Source organism: Nerophis ophidion, linkage group LG18, assembly GCF_033978795.1.
Source record: "Nerophis ophidion isolate RoL-2023_Sa linkage group LG18, RoL_Noph_v1.0, whole genome shotgun sequence".
Taxonomy (NCBI): Eukaryota; Metazoa; Chordata; class Actinopteri; order Syngnathiformes; family Syngnathidae; genus Nerophis; species Nerophis ophidion.
In genome coordinates, this window is record NC_084628.1 from 49054981 (window position 1) to 49074876 (window position 19896).

The following is a 19896-nucleotide window of genomic DNA, read 5'->3' on the forward strand; positions in this document are numbered from 1 at the left end:
GGGCCAGTTTGAGAAGTTGGGTGGTGTCCTCAAAGACCAGGAGAAGGTGACAGACATCAAGCCCGGCCCCATGGTGACTGTGACCACGTCTGCTGGTGTTTATCAAGCCAAGAGTGTGGTCATTACTGCTGGACCTTGGGTTAACAGAGTGCTGCTCCACACTGGCATACAGCTTCCACTTCAGGTAATTAAACACTTTTTGTTTCTGCATTTCAACTGGTGTGTCCCGGACAAACTAAGGACTGCAAACAAGCTCTTTTGGACACTATTAGAAAGCAGTTGTGTGACATAGCAACAGTTGAGCACTGAATGGAAGGCCCTCGCCAATGTTGGCCTTCAGGAGGATGAATCAGTTAGCTATAATAACATTCACAACTGAATAATGATGATATTATATTTGAAGAAAATGTGAAGATTTCAGGCGCAAAAAGCGATAAAGAGCATTAAATGCCTACTGAAATGAGATGTTCTTATTTAAACGGGGATAGCAGCCCCATTCTATGTGTCAAACTTCATCATTTTGCGATATTGCCATATTTTCGCTGAAAGGATTTAGTAGAGAACATCCACAATAAAGTTGGCAACTGTCGGTGCTAAGAGAAAAGCCCTGCCTCTACCGGAAGTCGCAGACGTTGACGTCACATGTTTGATGGCTCCTCACATATTCACATTGTTTTTAATGGGAGCCTCCAACAAAAAGTGCTATTCAGAAAGAGAAAACGACAATTTCCCCATTAATTTGAGCGAGGATGAATTTGATAGCGACGGACTAGAAAAAACAAACAAAGAAAAGAGTTTTAAAAAAAAAACGCGATTGCATCGGGACGGATTCTGATGTTTTTAGAGACATTTACTAGGACAATTCTGGGAAATCCCTTATCTTTCTATTGTGTTGCTAGTGTTTTAGTGAGTTTAATATTACCTGATAGTCGTAAGGGTGTGTCCACGGGTGTCTTGACGCCAGTGTCTCAGGGGAGTCGACGGCAGCTTCATGGACGGCGCAAGCTCAGAACCGACTTTTTAACCACAATTTTCTCACCGAAACCTGCTGGTTGACATGTGGTCGCGATCCATGTTCTCTTGACCGCGCTGTGATCCATAGGAAAGTTTCACCTCCAGGAATTTTAAACAAGGAATGTATGTTTGTGTGGCTAAAGGCTCAAGCTTCCCAACTCCATCTTTCTACTGAGACTTCTCCAATATTAATTGGACAAATTGCCAAATATTCAGCAACACAGATGTCCAAAATACTGTGTAATTATGCCGTTAAAGCAGACGACTTTTAGCTGTGTGTGTGTGCAGTGCTCATACTTCCTATAAACCCGTGACGTCTTGTGTACACGTCATCATTACACAACGTTTCCGAGACGAAACTCCCGGGAAATTTAAAATTGCAATTTAGTAAACTAAAGATTATCCAGAGAATAGTGCTCGATACCGTGGTAGAGCGCAATATATGTATGTGTGGGAAAAAAAACACAAGACTACTTCATCTCTACAGAAGTGTTTCATGAGGGGTTCCCTCAATCATCAGGAGATTTTAATGGAAGCATTCACATACAATGGTTTATATAGGGCACAGTACAGGTGGGTACAGGCAGGTGTAGGGGCGTGGTGATTGGCTCATGTGTTACCTAGGAGGTGTTTCCGTCTGTGGCGGCATGTTGATACAATTTCCCTACGCTTGTTGAGGAATGACAGGTCTGGGTGGTGTATAAGCATATAAAAAAGCACAACCCAGCACTTTACAGAACATCCACCGGGAAAACAAGCGGATCGCGACTGAACTGGACATTGAGGACAGGGTGGACGTCACAGCCAACAAGGAAGCCTTCATCACATTGAAGGACCACAAACCCAATTTAGTAAATAACCCAACATGCCGAATAATAAACCCAACTAAATCCAAAATAAGAAAAATCAGCAAAATAATCCTGGACAGAAGCAACACAACAATCAAGGACAAAACACCACTCAACCAATGGAGAAATACAGCAGCAGTAATCAAATGGTTTAACAACATCCAAGACAAACAATAACACAACTTTATCTCCTACTCCGGTGTTTCCTAAACGTTGTGACATTAGCCTAAGTACCTGTGTTACTCCGATGTTTCCTGAACGCTGTGACATTAGCCTAAGTACCTGTGTTACTCCGATGTTTCCTAAACGTTGTGACATTAGCCTAAGTACCTGTGTTACTCCGATGTTTCCTAAACACTGTGACATTAGCCTAAGTACCTGTGTTACCCTGATGTTTCCTAAACACTGTGACATTAGCCTAAGTACCTGTGTTACCCTGATGTTTCCTAAACACTGTGACATTAGCCTAAGTACCTGTGTTACCCTGATGTTTCCTAAACGCTGTGACATTAGCCTAAGTACCTGTGTTACACTGATGTTTCCTAAACACTGTGACATTAGCCTAAGTACCTGTGTTACCCTGATGTTTCCTAAACACTGTGACATTAGCCTAAGTACCTGTGTTACCCTGATGTTTCCTAAACGTTGTGACATTAGCCTAAGTACCTGTGTTACTCCGATGTTTCCTGAACGCTGTGACATTAGCCTAAGTACCTGTGTTACTCCGATGTTTCCTAAACGTTGTGACATTAGCCTAAGTACCTGTGTTACTCCGATGTTTCCTAAACACTGTGACATTAGCCTAAGTACCTGTGTTACCCTGATGTTTCCTAAACACTGTGACATTAGCCTAAGTACCTGTGTTACCCTGATGTTTCCTAAACACTGTGACATTAGCCTAAGTACCTGTGTTACCCTGATGTTTCCTAAACGCTGTGACATTAGCCTAAGTACCTGTGTTACCCTGATGTTTCCTAAACACTGTGACATTAGCCTAAGTACCTGTGTTACCCTGATGTTTCCTAAACGCTGTGACATTAGCCTAAGTACCTGTGTTACTCCGATGTTTCCTAAACACTGTGACATTAGCCTAAGTACCTGTGTTACTCCGATGTTTCCTGAACGCTGTGACATTAGCCTAAGTACCTGTGTTACCCTGATGTTTCCTAAACACTGTGACATTAGCCTAAGTACCTGTGTTACCCTGATGTTTCCTAAACACTGTGACATTAGCCTAAGTACCTGTGTTACTCCGATGTTTCCTAAACACTGTGACATTAGCCTAAGTACCTGTGTTACTCCGATGTTTCCTAAACACTGTGACATTAGCCTAAGTACCTGTGTTACTCCGATGTTTCCTAAACACTGTGACATTAGCCTAAGTACCTGTGTTACTCCGATGTTTCCTGAACGTTGTGACATTAGCCTAAGTACCTGTGTTACTCCGATGTTTCCTAAACACTGTGACATTAGCCTAAGTACCTGTGTTACCCCGATGTTTCCTAAACGCTGTGACATTAGCCTAAGTACCTGTGTTACTCCGATGTTTCCTAAACGCTGTGACATTAGCCTAAGTACCTGTGTTACTCTGATGTTTCCTGAACGTTGTGACATTAGCCTAAGTACCTGTGTTACTCCGATGTTTCCTAAACGCTGTGACATTACCCTAAGTACCTGTGTTACTCCGATGTTTCCTAAACGCTGTGACATTAGCCTAAGTACCTGTGTTACTCCGATGTTTCCTAAACGCTGTGACATTAGCCTAAGTACCTGTGTTACCCTGATGTTTCCTAAACACTGTGACATTAGCCTAAGTACCTGTGTTACTCCGATGTTTCCTAAACACTGTGACATTAGCCTAAGTACCTGTGTTACTCCGATGTTTCCTAAACACTGTGACATTAGCCTAAGTACCTGTGTTACTCCGATGTTTCCTAAACACTGTGACATTAGCCTAAGTACCTGTGTTACCCCGATGTTTCCTAAACGCTGTGACATTAGCCTAAGTACCTGTGTTACTCCGATGTTTCCTAAACGCTGTGACATTAGCCTAAGTACCTGTGTTACTCCGATGTTTCCTGAACACTGTGACATTAGCCTAAGTACCTGTGTTACCCTGATGTTTCCTAAACGCTGTGACATTAGCCTAAGTACCTGTGTTACTCCGATGTTTCCTAAACGCTGTGACATTAGCCTAAGTACCTGTGTTACCCTGATGTTTCCTAAACGCTGTGACATTAGCCTAAGTACCTGTGTTACTCCGATGTTTCCTGAACGTTGTGACATTAGCCTAAGTACCTGTGTTACTCCGATGTTTCCTAAACACTGTGACATTAGCCTAAGTACCTCTGTTACTCCGATGTTTCCTAAACACTGTGATATTAGCCTAAGTACCTGTGTTACTCCGATGTTTCCTGAACGTTGTGACATTAGCCTAAGTACCTGTGTTACTCCGATGTTTCCTAAACACTGTGACATTAGCCTAAGTACCTGTGTTACTCCGATGTTTCCTAAACACTGTGATATTAGCCTAAGTACCTGTGTTACTCCGATGTTTCCTAAACACTGTGATATTAGCCTAAGTACCTGTGTTACTCCGATGTTTCCTGAACGTTGTGACATTAGCCTAAGTACCTGTGTTACTCCGATGTTTCCTGAACGTTGTGACATTAGCCTAAGTACCTGTGTTACTCCGATGTTTCCTAAACACTATGATATTAGCCTAAGTACCTGTGTTACTCCGATGTTTCCTGAACGTTGTGACATTAGCCTAAGTACCTGTGTTACTCCGATGTTTCCTAAACACTGTGACATTAGCCTAAGTACCTGTGTTACTCCGATGTTTCCTAAACGCTGTGACATTAGCCTAAGTACCTGTGTTACTCCGATGTTTCCTAAACGCTGTGACATTAGCCTAAGTACCTGTGTTACTCTGATGTTTCCTAAACGTTGTGACATTAGCCTAAGTACCTGTGTTACTCCGATGTTTCCTAAACGTTGTGACATCAGCCTAAGTACCTGTGTTACTCCGATGTTTCCTGAACGCTGTGACATCAGCCTAAGTACCTGTGTTACTCCGATGTTTCCTAAACACTGTGACATTAGCCTAAGTACCTCTGTTACTCCAATGTTTCCTAAACACTGTGATATTAGCCTAAGTACCTGTGTTACTCCGATGTTTCCTGAACGTTGTGACATTAGCCTAAGTACCTGTGTTACTCCGATGTTTCCTAAACACTGTGACATTAGCCTAAGTACCTGTGTTACTCCGATGTTTCCTAAACACTGTGATATTAGCCTAAGTACCTGTGTTACTCCGATGTTTCCTAAACACTGTGATATTAGCCTAAGTACCTGTGTAACTCCGATGTTTCCTGAACGTTGTGACATTAGCCTAAGTACCTGTGTTACTCCGATGTTTCCTGAACGTTGTGACATTAGCCTAAGTACCTGTGTTACCCTGATGTTTCCTAAACACTGTGACATTAGCCTAAGTACCTGTGTTACCCTGATGTTTCCTGAACGCTGTGACATTAGCCTAAGTACCTGTGTTACTCTGATGTTTCCCAAACGCTGTGACATTAGCCTAAGTACCTGTGTTACTCCGATGTTTCCTAAACGCTGTGACATTAGCCTAAGTACCTGTGTTACCCTGATGTTTCCTAAACGCTGTGACATTAGCCTAAGTACCTGTGTTACTCCGATGTTTCCTAAACACTGTGACATTAGCCTAAGTACCTGTGTTACTCCGATGTTTCCTAAACACTGTGACATTAGCCTAAGTACCTGTGTTACCCTGATGTTTCCTAAATGCTGTGACATTAGCCTAAGTACCTGTGTTACTCCGATGTTTCCTAAACACTGTGACATTAGCCTAAGTACCTGTGTTACTCCGATGTTTCCTGAACGCTGTGACATTAGCCTAAGTACCTGTGTTACACTGATGTTTCCTAAACACTGTGACATTAGCCTAAGTACCTGTGTTACCCCGATGTTTCCTAAACGCTGTGACATTGGCCTAAGTACCTGTGTTACTCCGATGTTTCCTAAACGCTGTGACATTAGCCTAAGTACCTGTGTTACTCCGATGTTTCCTAAACGCTGTGACATTAGCCTAAGTACCTGTGTTACTCCGATGTTTCCTAAACGCTGTGACATTAGCCTAAGTACCTGTGTTACTCTGCTGTTTCCTGAACGTTGTGACATTAGCCTAAGTACCTGTGTTACTCCGATGTTTCCTAAACGCTGTGACATTAGCCTAAGTACCTGTGTTACTCTGATGTTTCCTAAACGTTGTGATATTAGCCTAAGTACCTGTGTTACTCTGATGTTTCCTAAACGTTGTGACATTAGCCTAAGTACTTGTGTTACTCCGATGTTTCCTGAACGTTGTGACATTAGCCTAAGTACCTGTGTTACTCCGATGTTTCCTAAACACTGTGACATTAGCCTAAGTACCTGTGTTACTCCGATGTTTCCTAAACACTGTGATATTAGCCTAAGTACCTGTGTTACTCCGATGTTTCCTGAACGTTGTGACATTAGCCTAAGTACCTGTGTTACTCCGATGTTTCCTAAACACTGTGACATTAGCCTAAGTACCTGTGTTACTCCGATGTTTCCTAAACGCTGTGACATTAGCCTAAGTACCTGTGTTACTCTGATGTTTCCTAAACGTTGTGACATTAGCCTAAGTACCTGTGTTACTCTGATGTTTCCTAAACGTTGTGACATTAGCCTAAGTACCTGTGTTACTCCGATGTTTCCTAAACGCTGTGACATTAGCCTAAGTACCTGTGTTACTCCGATGTTTCCTGAACGTTGTGACATTAGCCTAAGTACCTCTGTTACTCCGATGTTTCCTAAACACTGTGACATTAGCCTAAGTACCTCTGTTACTCCGATGTTTCCTAAACACTGTGATATTAGCCTAAGTACCTGTGTTACTCCGATGTTTCCTGAACGTTGTGACATTAGCCTAAGTACCTGTGTTACTCCGATGTTTCCTAAACACTGTGACATTAGCCTAAGTACCTGTGTTACTCCGATGTTTCCTAAACACTGTGATATTAGCCTAAGTACCTGTGTTACTCCGATGTTTCCTAAACACTGTGATATTAGCCTAAGTACCTGTGTTACTCCGATGTTTCCTGAACGTTGTGACATTAGCCTAAGTACCTGTGTTACTCCGATGTTTCCTGAACGTTGTGACATTAGCCTAAGTACCTGTGTTACTCCGATGTTTCCTAAACACTGTGACATTAGCCTAAGTACCTGTGTTACCCCGATGTTTCCTAAACGCTGTGACATTGGCCTAAGTACCTGTGTTACTCCGATGTTTCCTAAACGCTGTGACATTAGCCTAAGTACCTGTGTTACTCCGATGTTTCCTAAACGCTGTGACATTAGCCTAAGTACCTGTGTTACTCCGATGTTTCCTAAACGCTGTGACATTAGCCTAAGTACCTGTGTTACTCTGATGTTTCCTGAACGTTGTGACATTAGCCTAAGTACCTGTGTTACTCCGATGTTTCCTAAACGCTGTGACATTAGCCTAAGTACCTGTGTTACTCTGATGTTTCCTAAACGTTGTGATATTAGCCTAAGTACCTGTGTTACTCTGATGTTTCCTAAACGTTGTGACATTAGCCTAAGTACTTGTGTTACTCCGATGTTTCCTGAACGTTGTGACATTAGCCTAAGTACCTGTGTTACTCCGATGTTTCCTAAACACTGTGACATTAGCCTAAGTACCTGTGTTACTCCGATGTTTCCTAAACACTGTGATATTAGCCTAAGTACCTGTGTTACTCCGATGTTTCCTGAACGTTGTGACATTAGCCTAAGTACCTGTGTTACTCCGATGTTTCCTAAACACTGTGACATTAGCCTAAGTACCTGTGTTACTCCGATGTTTCCTAAACGCTGTGACATTAGCCTAAGTACCTGTGTTACTCTGATGTTTCCTAAACGTTGTGACATTAGCCTAAGTACCTGTGTTACTCTGATGTTTCCTAAACGTTGTGACATTAGCCTAAGTACCTGTGTTACTCCGATGTTTCCTAAACGCTGTGACATTAGCCTAAGTACCTCTGTTACTCCGATGTTTCCTAAACACTGTGATATTAGCCTAAGTACCTGTGTTACTCCGATGTTTCCTGAACGTTGTGACATTAGCCTAAGTACCTGTGTTACTCCGATGTTTCCTAAACACTGTGACATTAGCCTAAGTACCTGTGTTACTCCGATGTTTCCTAAACACTGTGATATTAGCCTAAGTACCTGTGTTACTCCGATGTTTCCTAAACACTGTGATATTAGCCTAAGTACCTGTGTTACTCCGATGTTTCCTGAACGTTGTGACATTAGCCTAAGTACCTGTGTTACTCCGATGTTTCCTGAACGTTGTGACATTAGCCTAAGTACCTGTGTTACTCCGATGTTTCCTAAACACTGTGATATTAGCCTAAGTACCTGTGTTACTCCGATGTTTCCTGAACGTTGTGACATTAGCCTAAGTACCTGTGTTACTCCGATGTTTCCTAAACACTGTGACATTAGCCTAAGTACCTGTGTTACTCCGATGTTTCCTAAACACTGTGATATTAGCCTAAGTACCTGTGTTACTCCGATGTTTCCTAAACACTGTGATATTAGCCTAAGTACCTGTGTTACTCCGATGTTTCCTGAACGTTGTGACATTAGCCTAAGTACCTGTGTTACTCCGATGTTTCCTGAACGTTGTGACATTAGCCTAAGTACCTGTGTTACTCCGATGTTTCCTAAACACTGTGATATTAGCCTAAGTACCTGTGTTACTCCGATGTTTCCTGAACGTTGTGACATTAGCCTAAGTACCTGTGTTACTCCGATGTTTCCTAAACACTGTGACATTAGCCTAAGTACCTGTGCAACTCCGATGTTTCCTAAATGTTGCAGAGCGGCCAGGGATACTATATCGCGCCGGCCGGGCAATACCATGTTTTTTTTTTATAGAAGCCAAAAACAAGGGAAGCGCAAGCTGCCAGGAAGAAAGGGCAACAACGTGGTCTCCCTGGATAAACACTCTGACTTTATTGCCATTTGTTTCTTCCAGGTTATTAAAATTAATGTTTGCTATTGGCAAGAAAAGATACAGGACACATACCATGTGAAGAAACGCTTCCCGTGCTTCTTGCTGTCCGAGGGAGAGGAGAACAAAGACCACATCTACGGACTGCCTTCCAATGAATACCCCGGTCTGATGAAGGTACTTTCAGCCATTCTTTCAACCTTGCTCTTTCTATAACGCTGCATCTCACTTCTGGATGTTTCACATGCTGCCTATAAATGCTTCCTTGTCTCACACCAATGAAATAGTTGACATGAATCAGACGCACTCACTCTCATCCTCATCTTGGAGAAGATGCCAGCAAATGTTCATGACTTGTCACACACCAATGACTTGTCACACACCAATGACTTGTCACACACCAATGACTTGTCACACACCAATGACTTGTCACACACCAATGACTTGTCTCACACCAATGAAATAGTTGACATGAATCAGACGCACTCACTCTCATCCTCATCTTGGAGAAGATGCCAGCAAATGTTCATGACTTGTCACACACCAATGACTTGTCACACACCAATGACTTGTCACACACCAATGACTTGTCACACACCAATGACTTGTTACACACCAATGAAATAGTTGACATGAATCAGACGCACTCACCCTCATCCTCATCTTGGAGAAGATGCCAGCAAATGTTCATGACTTGCCCGAAGCACTTGACCCAGCTATCGAAAAAGGAAAGGTCCGCCACATGGAACACCAGCAGGCTCGGAAAGTCTGGACCATCATGTGCAGAAGAAGAAGAAGAAGAAGAAAGAAGCCCAGAAGTGACCCGCATTGAGACCAAAGTCCGGCAACTGATCTAAGAAGCCCTGAGTCTGGGGGCTGAAGTATGTTGAAGGAAGAAGTGAAGAGGAGGATAAAGTTTGGTGAGCTGTAAGAGTCTTACTGGCACTGTCTTTTCTACATTAGTGTATCAAATCTTACATGTTTCTACATGCACACCTGCGACCATCACACCTGTGCATGTTACTGACATCACCTGTACACCTGTGACCATCACACCTGCGCATGTTACTGACATCACCTGTACACCTGTGACTAATAGACCTGTGCATGTTACTGACATCACCTGTACACCTGTGACTAATAGACCTGTGCATGTTACTGACATCACCTGTACACCTGTGACTAATAGACCTGTGCATGTTACTGACATCACCTGTACACCTGTGACTAATAGACCTGTGCATGTTACTGACATCACCTGTACACCTGTGACTAATAGACCTGTGCATGTTACTGACATCACCTGTACACCTGTGACTAATAGACCTGTGCATGTTACTGACATCACCTGTACACCTGCGACTAATACACCTGTGCATGTTACTGACATCACCTGTACACCTGTGACTAATAGACCTGTGCATGTTACTGACATCATGTGCACACCTGTGACTAATAGACCTGTGCATGTTACTGACATCACCTGTGCACCTGTGACTAATAGACCTGTGCATGTTACTGACATCACCTGTACACCTGTGACTAATAGACCTGTGCATGTTACTGACATCACCTGTACACCTGCGACTAATACACCTGTGCATGTTACTGACATCACCTGTACACCTGTGACTAATAGACCTGTGCATGTTACTGACATCATGTGCACACCTGTGACTAATAGACCTGTGCATGTTACTGACATCACCTGTACACCTGTGACTAATAGACCTGTACATATTACTGACATCACCTGTACACCTGTGACTAATAGACCTTTGCATGTTACCGACATCACCTGTACACCTGTGCCTAATAGACCTGTGCATGTTACTGACATCACCTGTACACCTGCGACTAATACACCTGTGCATGTTACTGACATCACCTGTGACTAATACACCTGTGCATGTTACTGCCATCACCTGTACACCTGTGACTAATAGACCTTTGCATGTTACCGACATCACCTGTACACCTGTGCCTAATAGACCTGTGCATGTTACTGACATCACCTGTACACCTGCGACTAATACACCTGTGCATGTTACTGACATCACCTGTGACTAATACACCTGTGCATGTTACTGACATCACCTGTACACCTGTGACTAATAGACCCGTGCATGTTACCGACATCACCTGTACACCTGTGACTAATAGACCTGTGCATGTTACTGACATCACCTGTACACCTGTGACTAATAGACCTGTGCATGTTACTGACATCATGTGCACACCTGTGACTAATAGACCTGTGCATGTTACTGACATCACCTGTACACCTGTGACTAATAGACCTGTGCATGTTACTGACATCACCTGTACACCTGTGACTAATAGACCTGTGCATGTTACCGACATCACCTGTACACCTGTGACTAATAGACCTGTACATATTACTGACATCACCTGTACACCTGTGACTAATAGACCTGTGCATGTTACTGACATCATGTGCACACCTGTGACTAATAGACCTGTGCATGTTACTGACATCACCTGTACACCTGTGACTAATAGACCTGTGCATGTTACTGACATCATGTGCACACCTGTGACTAATAGACCTGTGCATGTTACTGACATCACCTGTACACCTGTGACTAATAGACCTGTGCATGTTACCGACATCACCTGTACACCTGTGACTAATAGACCTGTACATATTACTGACATCACCTGTACACCTGTGACTCATGTACCTGTGCATGTTACCGACATCACCTGTACACCTGTGACTAATAGACCTGTGCATTTTACTGACATCACGTGCACACCTGCGACTAATACACCTGTGCATGTTACTGACATCACCTGTGACTAATAGACCTGTGCATGTTACTGACATCACGTGTACACCTGTGACTAATACACCTGTGCATGTTACTGCCATCACCTGTACACCTGTGACTAATAGACCTGTGCATGTTACTGACATCACCTGTACACCTGTGACTAATAGACCTGTGCATGTTACTGACATCACCTGTACACCTGTGACTAATAGACCTGTGCATGTTACTGACATCACCTGTACACCTGTGACTAATAGACCTGTGCATGTTACTGACATCATGTGCACACCTGTGACTAATAGACCTGTGCATGTTACTGACATCACCTGTACACCTGTGACTAATAGACCTGTGCATGTTACTGACATCATGTGCACACCTGTGACTAATAGACCTGTGCATGTTACTGACATCACCTGTACACCTGTGACTAATAGACCTGTGCATGTTACCGACATCACCTGTACACCTGTGACTAATAGACCTGTACATATTACTGACATCACCTGTACACCTGTGACTCATGTACCTGTGCATGTTACCGACATCACCTGTACACCTGTGACTAATAGACCTGTGCATGTTACTGACATCACGTGCACACCTGCGACTAATACACCTGTGCATGTTACTGACATCACCTGTGACTAATAGACCTGTGCATGTTACTGACATCACGTGTACACCTGTGACTAATACACCTGTGCATGTTACTGCCATCACCTGTACACCTGTGACTAATAGACCTGTGCATGTTACTGACATCACGTGTACACCTGTGACTAATAGACCTGTGCATGTTACTGACATCACCTGTACACCTGTGACTAATACACTTGTGCATGTTACTGACATCACCTGTACACCTGTGACTCATAGACCTGTGCATGTTACTGACATCACCTGTACACCTGTGACTAATAGACCTGTACATATTACTGACATCACCTGTACACCTGTGACTCATAGACCTGTGCATGTTACTGACATCACCTGTACACCTGTGACTAATAGACCTGTGCATGTTACCGACATCACCTGTACACCTGTGACTAATAGACCTGTACATATTACTGACATCACCTGTACACCTGTGACTCATGTACCTGTGCATGTTACCGACATCACCTGTACACCTGTGACTAATAGACCTGTGCATGTTACTGACATCACGTGCACACCTGCGACTAATACACCTGTGCATGTTACTGACATCACCTGTGACTAATAGACCTGTGCATGTTACTGACATCACGTGTACACCTGTGACTAATACACCTGTGCATGTTACTGCCATCACCTGTACACCTGTGACTAATAGACCTGTGCATGTTACTGACATCACGTGTACACCTGTGACTAATAGACCTGTGCATGTTACTGACATCACCTGTACACCTGTGACTAATACACTTGTGCATGTTACTGACATCACCTGTACACCTGTGACTCATAGACCTGTGCATGTTACTGACATCACCTGTACACCTGTGACTAATAGACCTGTACATATTACTGACATCACCTGTACACCTGTGACTCATGTACCTGTGCATGTTACCGACATCACCTGTACACCTGTGACTAATACACTTGTGCATGTTACTGACATCACCTGTACACCTGTGACTCATAGACCTGTGCATGTTACTGACATCACCTGTACACCTGTGACTCATAGACCTGTGCATGTTACTGACATCACGTGTACACCTGTGACTAATACACCTGTGCATGTTACTGCCATCACCTGTACACCTGTGACTCATAGACCTGTGCATGTTACTGACATCACCTGTACACCTGTGACTCATAGACCTGTGCATGTTACTGACATCACCTGTACACCTGTGACTCATAGACCTGTGCATGTTACTGACATCACCTGTGACTCATACACCTGTGCATACCGACATCACCTGTGACTCACAGACGTGTGCATGAACCAGGCTGCACACATAATAGAAGACAGCTTGTCTTACAAGAACTTGTTCAAGACAATGGAATCCAACCCTCCTCTCCCACCTGGGCAAAAAGGGCTCGGGGGGGAAAGATTTGTGCAAACATTCCAAAAAGGCACTAAGGCACTAAGGCAATGGATGGAGAAAACCCAACATTGCTACACAAAACAGAGAATTTGCTCCTTGCTTAGCGTAACTATGATTCAGACTCTTGCAATGGTGTTTGTCCACAGGGACCTGAAATCCAAAGTGAATCCACTTAAGCCAAATGTGAAGAACAAACAGTACAGAAGTGTCAACAAGGTGTTTGAGTGTGGACCAGTCAGATCTTGTCAACATGGTGTTTGAGTGTGGACCAGTCAGATCTTGTCAACATGGTGTTTGAGTGTGGACCAGTCAGATCTTGTCAACATGGTGTTTGAGTGTGGACCAGTCAGATCCTGCCCATAACTACCAGACTACCAGGGGCATCAGGGTTCCACCTCCACCGTAGAGAGGTCCTGACATGTACAATAGCAGTGGGAGACAAACTTTACAAACGACACGTGGATCAAATCCAAGAGGTTTTGGTGCCACACAAAGGTTTATTCCAAAGTTGACAATCCCTGAGGTAACCCTGTCAGCCTTCCAGTTTCCTCTGCCTTCATCATGGAGGAGCAAGACTGGACACCTTCGAGGAAAATTCCTCTGCTTGAAGAAACTTTCTGCCAAGAAGCAATTGGGTTTGGAGATATGCGACCCAGAAGGTTGCTGTGTAGCTGTTTTTTTATATTTTTTCCATTTGTTTTCAAGTCATTTCCCATTTTGTTGTTCACAGAAGGGTTCCAACAATCTTGTCCACCTGTGTATTCTAATAATTGTTTATTAACAGTGAGTAATAGTAATGGTCATCAATTAACACGTTTCTATTTGGTTGCAGATTTGCTACCATAGCGGCAGTCAGACAGACCCTGACCAGAGAGACAAGCCCACAGACAAGTCTGACATTGACCTTCTTCGCCGCTACATCACCAAACATTTCCCAGGCCTCATCCCTGAGCCGGCCCTGGTGGAGAGCTGCATGTACACGGTCGGTGGCAACGCTCGAAAACCACATTCACAATCACGTGGAAGCCATGTGCAGCTTTAGGTGGAGGTTGATTTTAAAGTTACAAACCCCCTTTCCATATGAGTTGGGAAAGTGTGTTAGATGTAAATATAAACAGAATACAATGATTTGCAAATCCTTTTCAAGCCATATTCAGTTGAATATGCTACAAAGACAACATATTTCATGTTCACACTGATAAACTTTTTTTTTTTTCAAATAATCATTAACTTTAGAATTTGATGCCAGCAACACGTGACAAAGAAGTTGGGAAAGGTGGCACTAAATACTGATAAAGTTGAGGAATGCTCATCAAGCACAGGTGTGCAGGCTAATTGGGAACAGGTGGGTGCCATGATTGGCTATAAAAGCAGCTTCCATGAAATGCTAAGTAATTCACAAACAAGGATGGAGTGAGGTACACCACTTTGTAAGCAAATTGTCAAACAGTTTTAGAACAACATTTCTCAACGAGCTATTGCAAGGAATTTAGGGATTTTACCATCTACGGTCCGTAAAAACATCAAAAGTTTCAGCAAATCTGGAGAAATCACTGCACGTAAGCGATGATATTACGGACATTTGATTCTTCAGGCGGTACTGCATCAAAAACCGATATCAGTGTGTAAAGGATATCACCACATGGGTTTAGGAACACTTCATAAAACCACTGTCAGTAACTACAGTTGGTCGCTACATCAGTAAGTGCAAGTTAAAACTCTACAATGTAAAGCAAAAGCCATTCATCAACAACACCCTGGAACGCCGCCGGCTTGGCTGGGCCCGAGCTCATCTAAGATGGACTGATGCAAAGTGGAAAAGTGTTCTGTGGTCTGACGAGTCCACATTTCAAATTATATTTGGAAACTGTGGACGTGGTGTCCTCCGGAACAAAGAGGAAAATAACCATCCGGATTGTTATAGGCGCGAAGTGTAAAAGCCATCATGTGTGATGGTATGGGGGTGTATTAGTGCCCAAGGCATGGCTAACTTACACATCTGTGAAGGCACCATTAATGCTGAAAGGTCCATACAGGTTTTGGAGCAACATATGTTGTCATCCAAGCAACGATATCATGGACGCCCCTGCTTATTTCAGCAAGACAATGCCAAGCCACGTGTTACAACAGTGTGGTTTCGTAGTAAAAGAGTGCGGGTACTTTCCTGGCCCGCCTGCAGTCCAGACCTGTCTCCCATGGAAAATGTGTGGCGCATTATGAAGCGTAAAATAGGACAGCGGAGACCCTGGACTGTTGAAGGACTGAAGCTCTACATAAAACAAGAATGGGAAAGAATTCCACTTTCAAAGCTTCAACAATTAGTTTCCTCAGTTCCAAAACGTTTATTGAGTGTTGTTAAAAGAAAAGGTGATGTAACACAGTGGTGAACATGCCCTTTCCCAACTACTTTGGCACGTGTTGCAGCCATGAAATTCTAAAGTTAATTATTATTTGCAAAAAAAAAAAAAGTTTATGAGTTTGAACATCAAATATGTTGTCTTTGTAGCATATTCAACTGAATATGGGTTGGAAAGGATTTGCAAATCATTGTATTCTGTTTATATTTACATCTAACTCAATTTCCCAACTCGTATGGAAACAGGGTTTGTCTCCTCACTGAAGTATGCATGGACCTGATCATTATTCTCCAACATTCATTTGTTTAATATTGTAGAAATAACAGGCATGAGACAAAACTACAATCATTTCAAATGTTCAAATGACAACTTTCTGTCTTTAGGAATCACGAAAAGAAATGAAATAGTGATAGTGACAGCTTCATCATGCAGACTGAAGAAATTATGGAAGCACTCAATTCTGAGGAAAATATGGAATCATGAAAAATACAACACTAATAGTTTGTTGCACCACCTGTGGCTTTTATAAGAGTTTGTAGTCTCGAGGCATAGACTTAAGGAGTGACAAACGCTGCTCTTCATCAATCTTGCTCCAACGTTCTCTGATTGCTGTTGACAGATCAACTTTGAAGGTTGGAGTCTTGTCATGTTCCAGTTTCTTCTGTTTCCACCACACATGTTCAATTGGATGGAGATGCAGACTATTTGCAGGCCATGATATTGATCTTATGTGTCTTTTCTCAAGGAAAGTTTTCTTCTTTACAAATGTACCAAAGCCAGGATGGAAATGACCCTCAGAGAATCCCAGGATTCCTTGGTTCAAGGTGCATCCTGGCAATAGGAAGGAAATGGAAGCCAACTGCAGCAACATGGGAAGAAAAAGCCTCCCTCAGACCCCGGGACATAGTGGGGCACCTACAGCGTGGCAGAGGGGCCTTAGGGCTGGGTACAACAACACCTCCATGCAAAAAGGCTGCCCTAGGAGGCAGAGCTGTGTTGGAGCAGTTTCCCAAGCCCAGCAAGGTTGATGGATGAGATGGGATGGTGTGGAAAAGAGGAACATTGGATGGGCTTATTTATGTTACATGGAGTCTAGCAGGCTGAGCTTCATAATCAGAGCCACCTACGATGTCCAACTAACTTCATCTCTGGGGAGGAGAGGATCCGGCCTGTCTCCAGTCTGCAACCTCACGCAAGGTCAGCCTAATTCACAGGAAATACACATGGCGCCACAACCAGGTTTTGAGGTGCCTGGCTGCAGAACTGGAGCAGAAGAGGGTGACCAGCAACACCTTGCCCAAGTCCCACAGTTGACATCCTCCTTTATTCGGGAAGGAAATAAACAATGCAAGAAGCGAGCAGCTGCAGACTTAACGCAGCGAGAGATTGAGAAATGCAAGTGGACCTAAGCCAGAGGCCAACATTTCCACCAGAAATCACAGTAACCACCCTGCAGCCAGACTTGGTCCTCCGGTCCAACGCCTGCCAACGTGTCCTCATTGGTGAGTCCACGGTCCCGTGGGAAGATGCCATGGACGATGCATACGAAAGGAAAAGGCTCCACTATGCTAACTTAGCGGTCAAAGCAGAGAAGCAAGGCTGGAGCGTACGGGGTGCAGAGGCTTTGTAGCAAGCTCTACCACAAGGGTCCTCAAGGAGGAGGGAATCTGACGCCCAACATAAAGAAATCAAAGAACTTGCCAGGGTTGCTAAAGGAGCAACCACTTGTTGTGGCTTAAACGGAATGACACTTTATGGGCTGCTAAATGACCGCAGGGAGCCGCCAGACAATACGTACTGTACCTAGACCTCATCAACCTGTGCTGGGCCAGCCTAGGACAAAGACCAAATACCCAATGAGTCCAAGGCACACAAATGATGACATACTGTACCTAGACCTCATCAACCTGTGCTGGGCCAGCCTAGGACAAAGACCAAAACACCAAATGAGTCCAAGGCACACAAATGATGACACATACTGTACCTAGACCTCATCAACCTGTGCTGGGCCAGCCTAGGACAAAGGCCAAAACACCAAATGAGTTCAGGGCACACAAATAATGACACATACTGTACCTAGACCTCATCAACCTGTGCTGGGCCAGCCTAGGACAAAGGCCCAAACTCCCAATGAGTTCAGGGCACACAAATAATGACACATACTGTACCTAGACCTCATCAACCTGTACTGGGCCAGCCTAGGACAAAGGCCAAAACACCAAATGAGTCCAAGGCACACAAATGATGACACATACTGTACCTAGACCTCATCAACCTGTACTGGGCCAGCCTAGGACAAAGACCAAAACACCCAATGAGTCCAAGGCACACAAATGATGACACATACTGTACCTAGACCTCATCAACCTGTACTGGGCCAGCCTAGGACAAAGACCAAATACCCAGTGAGTCCAAGGCACACAAATGATGACATACTGTACCTAGACCTCATCAACCTGTGCTGGGCCAGCCTAGGACAAAGACCAAAACACCAAATGAGTCCAAGGCACACAAATGATGACACATACTGTACCTAGACCTCATCAACCTGTACTGGGCCAGCCTAGGACAAAGGCCAAAACACCAAATGAGTCCAAGGCACACAAATGATGACACATACTGTACCTAGACCTCATCAACCTGTACTGGGCCAGCCTAGGACAAAGACCAAAACACCCAATGAGTCCAAGGCACACAAATGATGACACATACTGTACCTAGACCTCATCAACCTGTACTGGGCCAGCCTAGGACAAAGACCAAATACCCAGTGAGTCCAAGGCACACAAATGATGACATACTGTACCTAGACCTCATCAACCTGTGCTGGGCCAGCCTAGGACAAAGACCAAAACACCAAATGAGTCCAAGGCACACAAATGATGACACATACTGTACCTAGACCTCATCAACCTGTGCTGGGCCAGCCTAGGACAAAGGCCAAAACACCAAATGAGTCCAAGGCACACAAATAATGACACATACTGTACCTAGACCTCATCAACCTGTACTGGGCCAGCCTAGGACAAAGGCCAAAACACCAAATGAGTTCAGGGCACACAAATAATGACACATACTGTACCTAGACCTCATCAACCTGTACTGGGCCAGCCTAGGACAAAGACCAAAACACCCAATGAGTCCAAGGCACACAAATGATGACACATACTGTACCTAGACCTCATCAACCTGTACTGGGCCAGCCTAGGACAAAGACCAAATACCCAGTGAGTCCAAGGCACACAAATAATGACACATACTGTACCTAGACCTCATCAACCTGTGCTGGGCCAGCCTAGGACAAAGGCCCAAACTCCCAATGAGTCCAGGGCACACAAATAATGACACATACTGTACCTAGACCTCATCAACCTGTACTGGGCCAGCCTAGGACAAAGGCCAAAACACCAAATGAGTCCAAGGCACACAAATGATGACACATACTGTACCTAGACCTCATCGACCTGTACTGGGCCAGCCTAGGACAAAGACCAAAACACCCAATGAGTCCAAGGCACACAAATGATGACACATACTGTACCTAGACCTCATCAACCTGTGCTGGGCCAGCCTAGGACAAAGACCAAATACCCAATGAGTCCAAGGCACACAAATGATGACATACTGTACCTAGACCTCATCAACCTGTGCTGGGCCAGCCTAGGACAAAGACCAAAACACCAAATGAGTCCAAGGCACACAAATGATGACACATACTGTACCTAGACCTCATCAACCTGTGCTGGGCCAGCCTAGGAC

The 19896-nt window shown here is 44.0% G+C and overlaps 1 protein-coding gene across 1 annotated transcript in view; it reads left to right on the plus strand.

Moving 5' to 3' along the window:
• pipox (pipecolic acid oxidase) overlaps nt 1–19896 on the plus strand; it is a 58087-nt gene that overhangs the window by 12156 nt on the left and 26035 nt on the right. Inside the window, exons 4-6 of the mRNA XM_061878301.1 lie at nt 2–184; nt 8959–9111; nt 14613–14762. Of these exons, the coding sequence (XP_061734285.1) occupies nt 2–184; nt 8959–9111; nt 14613–14762 (486 nt within the window). The remainder of the gene's footprint in view (nt 1; nt 185–8958; nt 9112–14612; nt 14763–19896) is intronic.